This window comes from Balaenoptera musculus, chromosome 9 (assembly GCF_009873245.2).
Source record: "Balaenoptera musculus isolate JJ_BM4_2016_0621 chromosome 9, mBalMus1.pri.v3, whole genome shotgun sequence".
Lineage (NCBI taxonomy): Eukaryota > Metazoa > Chordata > Mammalia > Artiodactyla > Balaenopteridae > Balaenoptera > Balaenoptera musculus.
This window is the reverse complement of record NC_045793.1, coordinates 57,197,834-57,214,538: the sequence shown is the minus strand read 5'-3', so window position 1 is coordinate 57,214,538 and position 16,705 is coordinate 57,197,834. Positions and strand designations below refer to the sequence as shown.

Below are 16,705 nucleotides of genomic sequence, written 5' to 3'. Positions count from 1 at the left end.
CCCTACATCCAGAGACAAAGAAGAAGCCACAGTGAGATGGTAGGAAGGGCACAATTGCAATAAAATCAAATCCCATACCTGGTGGGTGGGTGACCCACAAACTGGAAAACAGTTATTCCAGTGAATGTTCTGAGCCCCGTGTCAGGCTTCCCCCAGCGTGGGGGTCTGGCAACAGGAGGAGGAGCCCCAGAGAATCTGGGTTTGAAGGCCAGCAGGCTTTGATCACAGGATTTCCACAGGACTGGGAGAAACAGAAACTCCACTCTTGAAGGGCACACACAGTCTCGTGTGCACCAGGACTCAGGAAGAAAAGTAGTGACCTGATAAGAGACTGGGCCAGACCTACCTGCCAGTATTGGAGGATCTCCTGCAGAGGTGGGGGGCAGCTGTGGCTCACTGAGGGAACAAAGACACTGGCAGCAGCAGTTCTGGTAAGTACTCATTGGTTTGAGCCCTCCCAGAGGCCACTGTTAGCCCCACCATACAGCCTGTAGGCTCCACTGCTGGGATGCCTCAGGCCAAACAACCAACAGGGTGGGAACACAGCCCCACCCATCAGCAGACAAGGGCCTTAAAGTCTCCCTGAGCAAAGCCCTACCCACCAGAGGGACAAAACCCAGCCCCACTCACCAAGGGGCAGGAACCAGCCCCTCCCCTCAGGAAGCCTGCACAAACCTCTTAGACAGCCTCACCCACCAGAGGGCAGACAGCAGAAGCAAGAACTAAAATCCTGCAGCCTGTGGAACAGAAACCACAGGCACAGGACGTTAGTCAAAGTCAGATGGAAGAGGAATATGTCCCAGATGAAGGAACAAGATGAAACCCCAGAAGAACAACTAAGTGAAGTGAAGATAGCCAACCTACAGGAAAAGGAATTCAGAATAATGTGAAGATAATCCAAGATCTCGGAAAAAGAATGGAGGCAAGGATCGAGAAGGTACAAGAAATGTTTAACAAAGACCTAGAACAACTAAAGAACAAACAAAGATGAACAATATAATAAATGAAAAATACACTAGATGGAATCAATAGCAGAATAAATGAGGCAGAAGAATGGTTAAGTTACCTGGAAGACAGAATGGTGGAAATCACTGCCACAGAGCAGAATAAAGAAAAAAGAATGAAAAGAAATGAAGACAGCCAAAGAGACCTCTGGGACAACATTAAAGGCACCAACATTAGCATTATAGGGGTCCCAGAAGGAGAAGAGAGAGAGAAAGGACCTGAGAAAATATTTGGAGAGACAATAGCTGAAAACTTCCCTAACATGGGAAAGGAAACAGTTATCCAAGTCCAGGAAGCGCAGAGAGTCCCAGGCAGTATAAACCTAAGGAGGAACATGCCAAGACACTTAGTAATCAAATTGACAAAAATTAAAGACAAAGAAAAACTATTAAAAGCAACAAGGGAAAAATGACAGATGGCATACAAGGGAACTCCCGTAAGGTTATCAGCTGATTTCTCAGCAGAAACTGCAGGCCAGAAGGGAGTGACACAATATATTTAAAGTGAGGAAAGGGAAGAACCTGCAACCAAGAACATTCTACCCAGCTAGGCTCTCATTCAGATTTGACAGAGAAAACTTCTCTAGGCGTGAAAGAGACCAGCAACGTAAAACAACCTTGTACATATATATATTGCTATATCAAAACCTCATGGGAACAGCAAACCCAAAAACTACAATAGATACACACACAAAAAAGAAAGCAACCCAAACACAACACTAAAGATGGTTATCAAACCACAAGAGAACAAAAGAGGAAGGGAAGAAAAAAGATATAAAAACAAATCCAAAACAAGACAATGGCAATAGGAACATACATATCTTTAATTGCCTTAAATGTAAATGGATTAAATGCTTGAACCAAAAGACAGACTGACTGAATGGATACAAAAACAAAACCCATATATATGCTGTCTACAAGAGACCCACTTCAGCCCTAGGGACACATAACAGATTGAAAGTGAGGGAATGGAAAAAGGTATTCCATGCAAATGGAAATCAAAAGAAAGCTAGAGTAGCAATACTAATATCAAACAAAATAAACTATGAAATAAAGACTGTTACAAGAGACAAAGAAGGACATAATGATCAAGGGATCAATCCAAAAAGATATAACAATTGTAAATATATATGCACCCAGTGTAGGAGCACCTCAATATATAAGGCAAATACTAAAAGCCATAAAGAGGGAAATTAACAGTAACACAGTAATAGTGGGGAACTTTAACAACCCACTTTCATCAATGGACAGATCATCCAGACACAAAATCAGTAAGGAAACACAGGCCTTAAATGACACATGAGACCAGATGAACTTAATTGATATTTATTGACCATTCCATCCAGTAGTAGCAGAATACACATTTTTGTCATGTGCATGTGGAACATTCTCCAGGAGTGACCACATGCTGGGCCACAAAGTGAGCCTCGGTAAATTTAAGAAAGTTGAAATCATATCAAGCATCTTTTCGGACCACAACACTATGAGATTAGAAGTCAATTACAAGAAAATAACTGTAAAAAACAAACATGTGGAGGCTAAACAATATGCTACGAACAACCAGTGGATCACTGAAGAAATCAAAGAGGAAATCAAAAAATACCTAGAGACGAAAGCACAATGACCCAAAACTTATGGGATGCAGCAAAGGCAGTTCTAAGACAGAAGTTTATAGCAATACAGTCTTACCTCAGGAAACAAAAAAATCTCAAATAAACAACCTAACCTTACACCTAAAGCAACTAGAAAAAGAAGAACAAACAAAACCTGACGTTAGTAGAAGGAAAGAAATAAAAGATCAGAGCAGAAATAAATGAAATAGAAAGAAAGAAAACAATAGCAAAGATCAATGAAACTAAAAGCTGGTTCTTTGAAAAGCTAAACAAAATTGATAAACCTTTAGCCAGACTCATCAAGAAAAAAAGAAGAGGACTCAAATCAATAAAATTAGAAATGAAAAAGGAGACACAGAAATACAAAGGATCATGAGAGACTACTACAAGGAACTGTATGCCAATAAAATGGACAAACTGGAAGAAATGGACAAGTTCTTAGAAAGGTACAATCTCCCAAGACTGAAACAGGAAGAAATGGAAAATATAAACAGACCAATCACAAGTCATGAAATTGAAACTGTGATTAAAAAACTCCGAACAAGCGAAAGTCCAGGACCAGATGGCTTCACAGGCGAATTCTATCAAACATTTGGAGAGAATTTAACACCTATCCTTCTGAAACTGTTTCAAAAGATTGCAAAGGAAGGAAAACTCTCAAACTCATTCTATGAGGCCACCATCACCCTGATACCAAAACCAGACAAAGAGACCACAAAAAAATTTACAGACCAGTATGGCTGATGAACATAGACACAAAATTCCTCAACAAAATACTAGCAAGCAAATCCAACAATTCATTAAAAGGATCATACACCATGAGCAAATGGGATTTATCCCAGGGGTGCAAGGATTTTTCAATATCCGCAAATCAATCACTGTAATACACCACATTAACAAATTGAAAGGTAAAAACCATGTGATCATCTCAGTAGATGCAGAAAAAGCTTTTGACAAAATTCAGCACCCATTTATGTTAAAAACTCTCCAGAAAGTGGGCACAGAGGGAACGTACCTTAACACAGTAAAGGCCATATATGACAAACCCACAGCAAAACATCATACTCAACAATGAAAAGCTGAAAGCATTTCCTCTAAGGTCAGGAACAAGACAAGGATGTCCACTCTCACTACTTCTATTCAACATAGTTTTGGAAGTCCTATATACAGCAATCAGAGAAGAAAAAGAAATAAAAGGAATCCAAATTGGAAAAGAACAAGTAAAAATGTCACTGTTTGTTAATGACATGATACTATACATAGAAAATCCTAAAAGCACTACCAGAAAGCTACTAGAGCCCATCAGTGAATTTGGTAAATTTGCAGGTAACAAAATTAATACACAGAAATCTGTTGCATTTCCTTTTTTTACATTTTAAATAGAAGGGTGACTACAATTGTTTCTTTTTTAAAAAATATTTATTTATTTATTTATTTATTTATTTATTTATTTGGCTGTGTCAGGTCTTAGTTGTGGCACACGGGATCTTTCATTGCAGTGCACAGTCTTCTCTCTAGTTGTGGTGCGTGGGCTTTAGTTATGGCACACAAGCTCTGTAGTTGCGGCATATAAGCTCTCAAGTTGTGGCACATGGGTTAGTTACCCTGTGGCATGTGGGATCTTAGTTCCCCAACCAGGAATCAAACCAGTGTCCCCTGCATTGTAAGACAGATTCTTTTATTTTTTTAATATTATCTTTTTTTTAAATAAATAAATAATTTACTTATTTATTTATTTATTGCTGTGTTGGGTCCTTGTTGCTGTGTGCTGGCTTTCTCTAATTGCGGCGAGTAGGGGCTACTCTTTGTTGCGGTGTTCGGGCTTCTTATTGCAGTGGCTTCTCTTGTTGCGGAGCACAGGCTCTAGGTGCATGGGCTTCAGTAATTGTGGCACACGGGCTCTAGCACGCAGGCTCAGTAGTTGTGGTGCATGGGCTTCATTGCTCCATGGCATGTGGGATTTCCTGGACCAAGGATTGAACCCGTGTCCCCTGCATTGGCAGGCGGATTCTTAACCACTGCACCACCAGGGAAGTCCCTATATTGCATTTCTATACTCTATTGAATTTCTCTTTCTGATCTTTTGTTGTTAAACAATCCCATTTACCATCGCATCAAAAAGAATAAAATACCTAGAAATAAAACTACCTAAGGAGACAAAAGACCTGTACTCTGAAAACTATAAGACACTGATGAAAGAAATCAAAGATGAAACAAACAGATGGAAAGATATACCATGTTCTTGGATTGGAAGAATCAATATTGTCAAAATGACCGTTCTACCCAAGGCAATCTACAGATTCAATGCAATCCCTATCAAACTACCAATGCCATTTTTCACAGAACTAGAACAAAAAGTCTTAAAATTTGTACAGAGATACAAAAGACCCCGAATAACCAAAGCAATCTTAAGAAAAATGGAGCTGGAGGAATCAGGCTCCCTGACTTCAGACTGTACTACAAAGCTACAGTCATCAAAACAGTTTGGTACTGGCACTAAAACAGACATATAGATCAATAGAACAGGATAGAAAGTCCAGAAATAAACCCATGCACCTATGGTCAATTAATCTATGATAAAGGGGGCAAGACTATACAATGGAGGAAACACAGCCTCTTCAATAAATGGTGCTGGGAAAACTGGACAGCTACATGTAAAAGAATGAAATTAGAGCACTCCCTAACACCATACACAAAAGTAAACTCAAAATGGATTAAAGACCTAAATGTAAGACAAGACACTATAAATCTCTTAGAGGAAAACATAGAATACTCTCTGACATAAATCACTGCAATATCTTTTTCAATCTATCTCCCAGAGTAATGAAAATAAAAACAAAAATAAACAAGTGGGACCTAATTAAACTCAAAAGCTTTTGCACAGCAAAGGAAACCATAAGCAAAACAAAAAGACAACACACAGAATGGGACCAACAAGGGATTAGTCTCCAAAATTTACTAACACTCATATGGCTTAATATCATCAAAACAAACAACCCAATCAAAAAATGGGCAGAAGACCTAAATAGACATTTCTCCAGTGAAGACAAAGAGATGGCCAAGAGGCACATGAAAAGATGTTCAACATCGCTAATTATTACAGAAATGCAAATCAAAACTACCATGAGGTATCACCTCACACCAGTCAAAATGGCTATCATCAGCAAATCTACAAACAATAAATGCTGGAGAGGGTATGGAGAAAAGGGAACCCTCTTGCACTGTTGGTGGGAATGTAAATTGATACAGCCACTATGGAGAACAGTATGGAGGTTCCTTAAAAAACTAAAAATAGAACTACCATACGACCCAGCAATCCCACTACTGGGCATATATCTGGAGAAAAACATTGTCTGAAAGAGTACCTGCACCCCAATGTCCATTGCAGCACTATTTACAATAGCCAAGACATGGAAACAACCTAAATGTCCATCAACAGATGAATGGATAAAGAAGATGTGGTACATATATACAATGGAATATTACTCAGCCATAAAAAAGAATGAAATAATGGCATTTGCAACAACATGGATGGACCTAGAGATTGTCATACTGAGTGAAGTAAGACAGAAAGACAAATCATATTATATTGCTTTTATGTGGAATCTAAGAAAAATGAAAGTAAGGGGATGTAAAAAGGTATTTCGTGCAAACAGAAATGACAAGGAAACAGGGTTCGCAGTACTCACATCAGACAAAATGGACTTTAAAACAAGGCTATAAAGAAAGATAAGGAAGGACACTAATGATAAAAGGATCAATACAAGGAGAAGATATTACGCTTGTCAACCTATATTCACCTAATATAGGAGCATCCAAATACATAAAACAAACACTAACAGATATAAAGGGAGAAACTGACAGGAACATAGTAATAGTAGGAGGCTTTAGCACCCCACTCACATCAGTGGACAGATCTTCAAGACAAAAAATCAATAAAGGAACAGAGATCCTAAATGATATAATAGAACATTTAGACTTAGTTGATATCTTCAGGACATAACATCCAAAAAAAAACCCCAAAATACACATTCTTTTCAAATGCACACAGAATATTCTCTAGGGTTGACTACATACTGGGGCACAAAACAAGTCTCAAATTTAAGAATATAGACATTACTTCAAGCGTCTTTCCTGATCATAATGGCATGAAACCAGAAGTCAACCACAGAAAAAGAAACGAGAAAAAATATTACATGCAGAATAAACACTATGCTACTAAAAACCAATGGGTCAACAATGAAATCAAAGAAGAAATTAAATACTTTGAGGCAAATGACAATGAAAACACAACCATACAAAATCAGTGGGATGCAGCAAAAGCAGTTCTTAGAGGGAAGTTCTTAGCGATACAGGCTTCTTTAAGAAACAAAAATCTCACATAAACAACTTAACCCACCACCTAAAAGAATTAGAAAAAGAACAGACAAAACCTAAAGTCAGCAGAAGGAAGGAGATAATAAAGATAAGAGAGGAAATAAATAAGATGGAGATTTAAAAAAAAAAATAGAAAAAAAATCAATAAAACCAAGAGCTGGTTCTTTGAAAGCATAAACAAAATTGACAGACCTCTGGCCAGGCTCACCAAGAAGAGAGAAGACCCAAATAAAATAAGAAATGAAAGAGAAGAAATCACAGCTGATACCACAGAAATATAAAAAAAAATAAGAGAATACTATGAACAATTATATGCCAACAAATATGACAACCTGTAAGAAATGGACAAATTTTTAGAAACATACAGCACACCAAAACTGAATCAAGAAGAAATAGATAACTGATCAGACCAATCACTAGAAATGAAATAGAATCTGTAATAATAAAAAAAAAAACCTCCCTACAAACAAGAGTCCGGGACCAGATGGCTTCACTGGGGAATTGTACCAAACATGCAGAGAACTTATACCGATCCTTCTCAAACTCTTCCAAAAGATGTAAGAGGAAGGAACACTCCCAAAGACATTCTATGAAACCACCATCACCCTGATACCAAAACCAGACAAAGACATAACCAAAAAAGAAATATGGCCAATATGTTTGATGAATATAGACACAAAAATTCTCAACAAAACATTAGCAAACCGAATCCAGCAACACATAAAAAAAGGTCATACACCACAACCAATTTGGATTCATCCCAGGGTCACAAGGATGGTTCAACATATGCAAATCAATCATTGTGATACACCACATCAACAAAAGGACAAAAACATGATTATCGCAATAGATGAAGAAAAAATCTGATAACATTTGATAAAATTTAATGTCCATTCATGATAAAAACCCATAAGAAAGTGGGTATAGAGGGAACATATCTCAACATAATAAAAGCTACTTATGACAAACCCAAAGCCAATATTATACTCAACAGTGAAAAGCTGAAAGCCTTCCTGCTAAAATCTGGAATGTCTTATGGCCCACTCTCACCACTTCTCTTCAACATAGTACTGGAAGTCCTGGCCACAGCAATCAAACAAGAAAAACAAAAGGTATTCAAATTGGTAGGGAAGCAGTAAAATTGTCATTTATATGCAGATTACATGATACTATATATAGAAAACCCTAAAGACTCCACACAGAAACTACTAGAACTGATAAACAAATTCAGCAAAGTGCAGGATACAAGATTAACATACAGAAATTGGTTGCATTTCTTTACACTAACAATGAAATATCAGAAAGGGGATGTAAATAAACAATCCCTTTTAAAATCACATCAAAAAGTAAATAAAATACTTAGGAGTAATCCTGACCAAGGAGATGAAAGACTTATATACTGAGAACTACAAAACATTAATAAAGGAAATTAAAGAGGATTCAAAGAAGTGGAAAGATATCCCACTCTCTTGGATTGGAAAAATTAATATTGTTAAAATGGCAACACTACCCAAAGCAATCTACAGATTTAATGTGATCCCTATCAAATTACCCATGACATTTGTCACAGAACTAGAACAAATAATCCTAAAATTTATATGGAACCATAAAATTGCCAAAGCAATCCTGAGGAAAAAGAACAAGGCAGGATGCATAACCCTTCCAGACTTCAGACAATACTACAAAGCTACAGTAACATGATACTTCCACAGTGTGATACTGCCACAAAAACAGACATATGGATCAATGGAACAGAATAGAAAGCTCAGAAAAAACCCACACACCTATGGTCAATTAATCTTCAACAAAGGAGGCAAGACTATAAAACAGGAAAAAGACAGTGTCTTCAGCAAATGGTGCTGGGAAAGTTGGACAGCTGCATGTAAATCAATGAAGTTAGAACACTCCCTCACACCATGCACAAAAATAGACTCGAAATGGCTTAAAGACTTAAACATCAGACATGACACCATAAAACTCATAGAAGAGAGCACAGGAAAACATTCTCTGACATAAAATATTACTACATAAATTGTAGCAATATTTTCTTAGGTCAGTCTCCCAAGGCAATAGAAATAAAAACAAAAATAAACAAATGGGACCTAATCAAACTTACAAGCTTTTGCACAGCAAAGGAAACCATAAACAAAACAAAAACACAACCTATGGAATGGGAGAAAATATTTGCAAACAATGTGACAGACAAGGGGTTAGTATCCAAAATATACAAATAGCTCATAGAACTCAATAACAAAAAAACAACCCAGTTGAAAAATGGGCAGAAGACCTAAATAGACATTACTGCAAAGAAGATATACAGATGGCCAATAGGCACATGAAAAGATGCTCAATGTCACTAATTACAAAACTACAATGAGGTACCACCTCACACCAGTCAGAATGGCCATCATTAAAAAGTCTACAAATAGCAAATGCTGGAGAGGGTGTGGAGAAAAGGGAACCCTCTTACACTGTTGCTGGGAATTTAAATTGGTGCAGCCACTATGGAAAACAATATGGAGGTTCCTCAGAAAACTAAAAATAGAGTTGCCATATCCAGCAATCCCACTCCTGGGCATATACCCGGACAAAACTATAATTTGAAAAGCTACATGCACCCCTATGTTCACAGTAGCACTATTTACAATAGCCAAGACATGGAAACAACCTAAATGTTCATTGACAGATGAATGGATAAAGAAGTTGTGGTATATAAATACAATGGAATATTACTTAGCCATAAAAAAGAATGAAATAATGCCATTTGCAGCAACATGGATGGACCTAGAAATTATCATACTAAGCAAAGTCAGAAAGAGAAACACAAATACCATATGATAGCACTTATATGTGGCATCTAAAATACGATACAAATCAACATAAACGTATCTACAAAACAAAAACAGACTCACAGATAATAGAGAACAGAACTGTCGTTGCCAAGAGGAAGGCGGGGTAGAGGAGAGAAGGGATGGGAGTTTGGGATTAGCAGAGGCAAACTATTTTATATAGGATGGATAAACAAGGTCCTACTATATAGCACAGGGAACTATATTCAATATTCTGTGACAAACAGTAATAGAAAAGAATATGAAAATGAATATATATAACTGAGTCACTTTGCTGTACAGAAGAAATTAATACAACATTGTAAATCCACTATACTTCAATATAATTTTTTAAAGAAAAGATTCCTATGTTCTAAAGCTTCAGGGTTTAATGCAGTATGCCTTTAAAATTTTTGGATAAAGCATTCAAAGGACTTCAGATGCTTTCCTTTTTTCTGCATGTATAATTCAACCTTGGATCAATTCACCTTAGGGGGAAAAGCCTCTACTATTGCTTCTATCAGCCCCTGAACATTGCCCTTGAGCTGATCCACTTCCTGATTATTTATAGGAGAACCTGAAAGAAATTCTGGTCATCTGTTTACCCTGTGAGGGGGGTTTTCCCCAGGTGCCATCTGGCTTGTCTGATGGCTGCACTGTAATCACAGGTGGGCAGAATACCCCTTAGCAGCCAGTCAAGGTCCCTGTGAGCGGGGTTGTAGATAACCACTAATCTTTCTAACTCCTCTTTAAATTCGGTAGTATGTTCTGAAAGTGCAGGTAAAAGGGCTTTATGATTTATTGGATCTGCTGCTATCCACGGAACATGAATTCTTTGCAGTGGCGGTCCAGGCTACATACACAAAGGATGCTGCATAGCAAGGCCCGAAGGTGGCAGAGCCTGATTATAGGGCCCTGGAAAGTCAGAGGAGTTGCAAAGGACAGCAGTGCTAGCCTTACCACCCATCCTGGGTGATTCTTCTAAATTCACTTCCTGGCTTTTAGCATCTACACAAGTAAGCTGTATACCCCTTGCCTGGGAGTCAGGCCAGAGCGCTCTCTGTAAATCTTGTAAGGAAAGGGAAGTTAAAACAGGTAAACAGGGCTTCCCAGGTGGCGCAGTGGTTAGGAATCTGCCTGCCAATGCAGGGGACACAGGTTCGAGCCCTGGTCTGGGATGATCCCACATGCCGTGGAGCAGCTAAGCCCGTGAGCCACAACTACTGAGCCTGTGCGTCTGGAACCTGTGCTCCGCAACGGGAGAGGCCGCGACAGTGAGAGGCCCGCGCACCGTGATGAAGAGTGGCCCCCACTCGCCGCAACTGGAGAAAGTCCTCACACAGAAACGAAGACCCAACACAGCCATAAATAAATAAACTTATAAAAAAAAAAAAAAAAACAAACAGGTAGACAGGGCCAGATTTTGAGAAGGGGGATTTACATGGAATGTGGACTTTTTCTTTTGAGTCTAATTTCTGTTCTTTCTGTTAAGGGAGTCCCCAAGGCTGGCTGTTGTACTCCTCTGTGTCCTCTTTTTAATTTTGTCTTTCCATCGGTTGATGGAAAGACAGTTGTTGATGGAAATACAGTTGTTTAGCATGGGAGCTCGCTCACTTTTTTTCTCAAAAATAGAAGTTTTTCCAGTTCAAAGGATCCATTCTCTGGCCACTGACAAATATGGTCTTATATTAATCTTAAAGGTGACTCAAAACCATAAGCCTTTTTATGGCTTAACCATGAACACAAGAAGTGTCCCAAAAGAGTGCAAAAGATGTAGCTTTCACAAGATCCACAAAGTTTACTCCCAGAATTAGCCAAAGAAAGCAAAAACCTTCATTGTCACAGGTAGTAAGAATGGTATAGTGAAAACGGAATTCCCACCAGAATGGGTGATGCCTCTAGTCGCAGACCTGCTCATCTCTGACACTGGGCAGGCGTTACTGGAATGGGACTTTTCCCATTGTCCTAACAAGACAATGAAGGTTGAGACAACAAAGGCCCCTTATGGGCTGGGACACCTTAAGACAAACTTCCGAAGAACTGGCACAGTTGGACAAAAAGAATGCTGCTTGTTGCACTATTTACAATAGCCAGAACATGGAAGCAACCTAAATGTCCATTGACAGATGAATGGATAAAGAAGATGTGGCACATATATACAATGGAATATTACTCAGCCATAAAAAGAAATGAAATTGTTATTTGTAGTGAGGTGGATGGACCTAGGGTCTGTCATACAGAGTGAAGTAAGTCAGAAAGAGGAAAATACTGTATGCCAGTGCATATATATGGAATCTAAAAAAAATGAAATCGTACTGATGAACCTAGTGGCAGGGCAGGAATAAAGACGGAGACATAGAGAATGGACTTGAGGGCACAGGGAGGGGAGGGGGAAGCTGGGAAGAAGTGAGAGAGTGGCATGGACATATATACACTATCGAATGTAAAATAGCTAGCTAGTGGGAAGCAGCCTCATAGCACAGGGAGATCAGCTCGGTGCTTTGCAATGACCTAGAGGGGTGGGATAGGGAGGGTGGGAGGGAGACGCAAGAGGGAGGGGATATGGGGACACATGTATGCATATGACTGATTCACTTTGTTATACAATAGAAAAACTAACACAGTATTGTGAAGCAATTATACTCCAATAAAGATCTATATATTAAAAAAAAAAAAAAAAAAAGAATGCTGCTTGTCACTTCATGTCTCAGATCCTGAGTCTATTTGGCTGCCCACCAGTTACAAGCTGATACTTGCATCTTCTGGCTGGCTTCTCTCTGGTTAAGCCAGAGAGAATATTTTCACTGGTCATGAAGCCAAGCTCTCAAGACAGAACAAGACGAGAGGGAACCTCACCCGTTTTTTAAATATAGGAGACCCACAGCAAAGTTTGTCTAAACAGATGCAGGTCCATTAGAACTGTGAACTCACCAGTCTGTGAGGCTGGCCCGAACAACAGGCTCAAAGGACCGATGCCTGCATTTCTACGCTATGGTTTTCCTCCTTATGAAAAGTGACACAAAAGCTAGAGACAAAAGAAAACAGTAACCATGGAGGAATTGGATCAATAGAAAACAAAAGTACTCAGAACAGATGTTTTCCAGAGTCACTATACCTAAGGAACTAGTTTACACAAGTGTTTTTCTCCTGCTAATCTAAATTTAGAAATGGACTCTCACCACTTCCAGGAGATTGACCTGAAGGATTCTTAGCATCTGCCAGCTCTTGTCAGAGGTCCCAGGATCTCCCACCTGCAACCCCAGAGCAAGTGGTGTCCAGCCAGTGGAGCCCCCCATGCGTACCAAATTGTAGGGATAGAAAAATTTTCCCTTCCTCCCTTCTAGGTTCTTTGGCTAATCTAATAATTAATTGACATAAGATGTTACCAGGTGAAAAACTAATTTCATACATACAGGAACCCCATAAGAATGAGACTTAAAGGCAGTCTCCAGTTGAGGCTTGTATACTGTCCTGAGCTAAGGAAAGGGATAGGGGCCTGGGGCTTCAGAGGGGAAGAAGGCAATTCACAGCAGATGAGAAGAGCAGATGTTTGCCATGCAGATTAAAAAAAAAAAAAGTTCTCTCTGGTAATAGCTCTCTTTCTGGTGCAGGCCCCCTAGCGAAATTCTTTTAGGCAGTTAAGGGAGAGGTAAAAGGCTTTTCCTGAGTCTGCTTGAAAGGTCTTCATTCCTTTCAGCTCAAAATAATCCACATGCCAAAGTGGTTCATTTTGGGGGTGGCATATTCTGCCCCCCCTTCAACATAATATGTACTCATTGCAGAAAAATCAGAAAACAGAGAAGGGAAAAAACCCCCAGAAATTTCCCTTAACCCCACTACCTCCCAAAGCATATTTATTTGTATGCTTATATGTTTTCTCTTACTAAAATAAGACACTCTGCACATATTGCTGTAGAGCAGTCCCCCTTTCATCCGTACATACATCTTTAATATTCTTCCACATTTTAAATACATTACTACTTTGTTTTTAATGTCATTTTATAATATAGATATACCATAACATCCAATTTTTGGACATTTAAGTTGCATCCACGTTTTCACTATAGGCAATGTGATAATGAACATTCTTATACCTGAATGTTTGCACATATCCTTACTTATTTCACTGGGATAGAAGTAGAATTGTTGCACCACAGTGTACTCACATTTTTTAATGCTTTTGAAATCTATTGCCAAATTGTCTTCCATACATACCAATGTATTTTGCAACAGCAATATAATTATAATAGTACCAGCTTCACCACACCCTACTGTTAAATATTGTAGTATTTCTCTAAACTTGGCCAATTTAATTGGACAAAAGTTATATCTTAAAATTTTACATTTCTTCGATTAAAATACAGAGGTTATGTTTTTATATTAATCATTGCCATTTGTATTTTATCTTTTCTAACTTGTCTATTCATCCCCTTTGTTCTCTTTTTCTATTAGAGTGTTCAACTTCAAAAATTTTACGTGTAAGAACTTCCTTTAATTTCTTGCAAATATTTTTTTCCAGCTATTTCTCTTTTGTTTCTTAAAAAATTCTGTTTGGAAACAAACCATTGTTTTTTGTTTTATAAGTTTAGCATTTACATGTATTAAATGTTACTGCACATTTTTTTTTTAAGGTATGAAAGCTTTCAAAATCCAAAGAAGAGAAAAAATCAAAGTGGAACAGTGTTTCGACCTGGACAGAAAGTAACTCTGGCATAAAATATACTTCTGATTTTTTTGTGTGTTTATGTGTGTGGTAGTTTGTCCCTGTGTTGTAACAGTGAAAATGGTGTCTGTACATTTCTTTTTAATTTAACTTAATTTGTTAATCTATAAAATCAAAGATTTGGTAAACCTGTGTTTATGTAATGATCAGGATTACTTGATATTAATACTTTAGAATAAATTGGGACACTTAAGAGATTCTGTATTTTATTACCTATATATTTAAATCCTCAATGAAGTAATATTGGCCACATGGAATAACTGATTTTTTCTCCTTTGAAGAAGAAAAGAGAATGTAATTAAATACATTTCTTAGAATTCACTGACAGTTGCATATTCAGCATCTTTCTTGCATTTGACAAGCTTTATGCTTAGCACCTTCTTGACTGTTTTGGAAATAAAATACCAATTATCTACTGATCCAATTATCTGTTCTGATTATCTGAAAATGTGGAATTTACACACAATTTAAATAAATTTAGTTGGTCCTTCAATCAGCAGTGAGATGACATCCCCCTAATATACTACATCCAGCTGCAAGGCCAGGAGCTTGAATGATGTCCATTCCTCCCCCAGCTCCATGACGACGTTATCTGGATGTGCTCTGATCTGTGAACTAAATTGTAAAGTCAGTCACTATCAACACAGACTATATATAGTAATGTGGTAAAGGGAAAGGAGAAAGCTAAGTAGAATATGCAAATAAATGCATAAGACAGCAAAGAAAAATGTACAGGCTGTAACCATTGCCCTTTCTGCAATTAATCATGAGGCCATGGCTGATATGTTTCATTTCTCTCTTCCATTACTTATTCCATGTTCCTCTGACTTCAGCCCTCACCCTAGTGCATTAGAGGCCTTTACTCAGTGGGATGGTCTAAACCTTCATTTCCATCTGTGCCTTTAGTGGCCTAAGATTGCAGATGTCTTCCATTAAATTTACCATGAACACTCAATATTACAAGGTTCCCGTCATACTTCTCCCATCCCCCACTGTATAGCACCAACTCTGTATTCACTCAGCCAATATTGTAATCCTCCCCTTTCAAACCACTGGAATCATCACTATGTTCCCCTCATAGAAGCAGTCCTCCTTTGCTTCCCTCTAAACCAGCAAAGCTCAGAATCACAAGGAATGCAAGCAAAGATGTTTGAGTCACTAGGTATTAACTGAGAAGTGCCATTCTCCCTTGCACTTTGGTTCCCAGATCCTTCTATTAAAGCCATGGTCACTGGTTCACAGTATATACTATATGTACTACATCTTGCAGAACAGGACTCCACCCTCACAGACTTATCTCGCCAAAAGGCCAGCTGTTTCAGGGTGAGGGGTATTTACATTAAGTCCAGGGAATTCACTATAAAGTGAGTTTCTTGATCAGAAGCAAGTGTCGTAAGGGATAGCGTAACAGTGAAAGCCATCTAGCGAGTCCCTGAAAGATGGTGGTGGCAGAATTTTGGATGACAAAGCAAGTCCAATTCCAGAATGTGTCACCTTCAGGGAGGACAAATTGCTGCCTCATCTCTTTTAGGAGAGGGACAAATGTAATCAACCTTCTACCAGGCACAGGCTGGCGTCCGCTGGTGTGTACCTACGTGGTCATTGCTGCAGACTAGTAGCCTGTCAGGATAGGTGGATGGTCAGGTCAGGTCAGCTGCAGTGAGGGGAAAGCCACATTGTAGAGCACACATAGACCCCCATCCTGGCCACCATGGCCACTTTGTTCATGAATACAGTAAACAAGTACTGGGTAGCTGGAAACAAAGGCTGATTGATATCCATAGAGAGGTCACCTAGAGCACCTCATTATTCAAAGCACTGAGGAATTTTAGCTGAACATTCACACAGGACACAAACATTCTCACTCTCTGAATGCATTTCAAGAACAACTCTGGCCATACCTCTCTCCCAGACCTCCTCATGGCCCCTTCTCCAATCATGCTGTTTCCAAATCTGATCATTTAGTTAAGATACTAGCCACTGTCTATGAATCAGCATGGATTTCTATATCAAACATCTCTACCTCCTGGCAAAATGGAAGAGACAAGTTGTTCAGAAAATCTGCTCCCTGGGATGATTCCCTTACTCTACTGGTCGTCAGGGCTATCCCCTCAGTATAGCAGAAATGCCTTCACTCTGATGCATTCACAGTGGAGTTCT

At 38.7% G+C, this 16,705-nt stretch overlaps 1 protein-coding gene across 3 annotated transcripts in view; it reads left to right on the top strand.

The window, feature by feature from the left end:
- The window catches only part of PEX1 (peroxisomal biogenesis factor 1), a 72,361-nt gene extending 57,397 nt beyond the window's left edge, over positions 1 to 14,964 (top strand). For all 3 annotated transcript variants that reach the window (XM_036864413.1, XM_036864411.1, XM_036864410.1), the window contains one exon: positions 14,454 to 14,964. In XM_036864413.1, the coding sequence (XP_036720308.1) occupies positions 14,454 to 14,538 (85 nt within the window). In that variant the 3' untranslated portion in view covers positions 14,539 to 14,964. The remainder of the gene's footprint in view (positions 1 to 14,453) is intronic.
- The last annotated feature ends 1,741 nt before the right edge of the window (positions 14,965 to 16,705 follow it).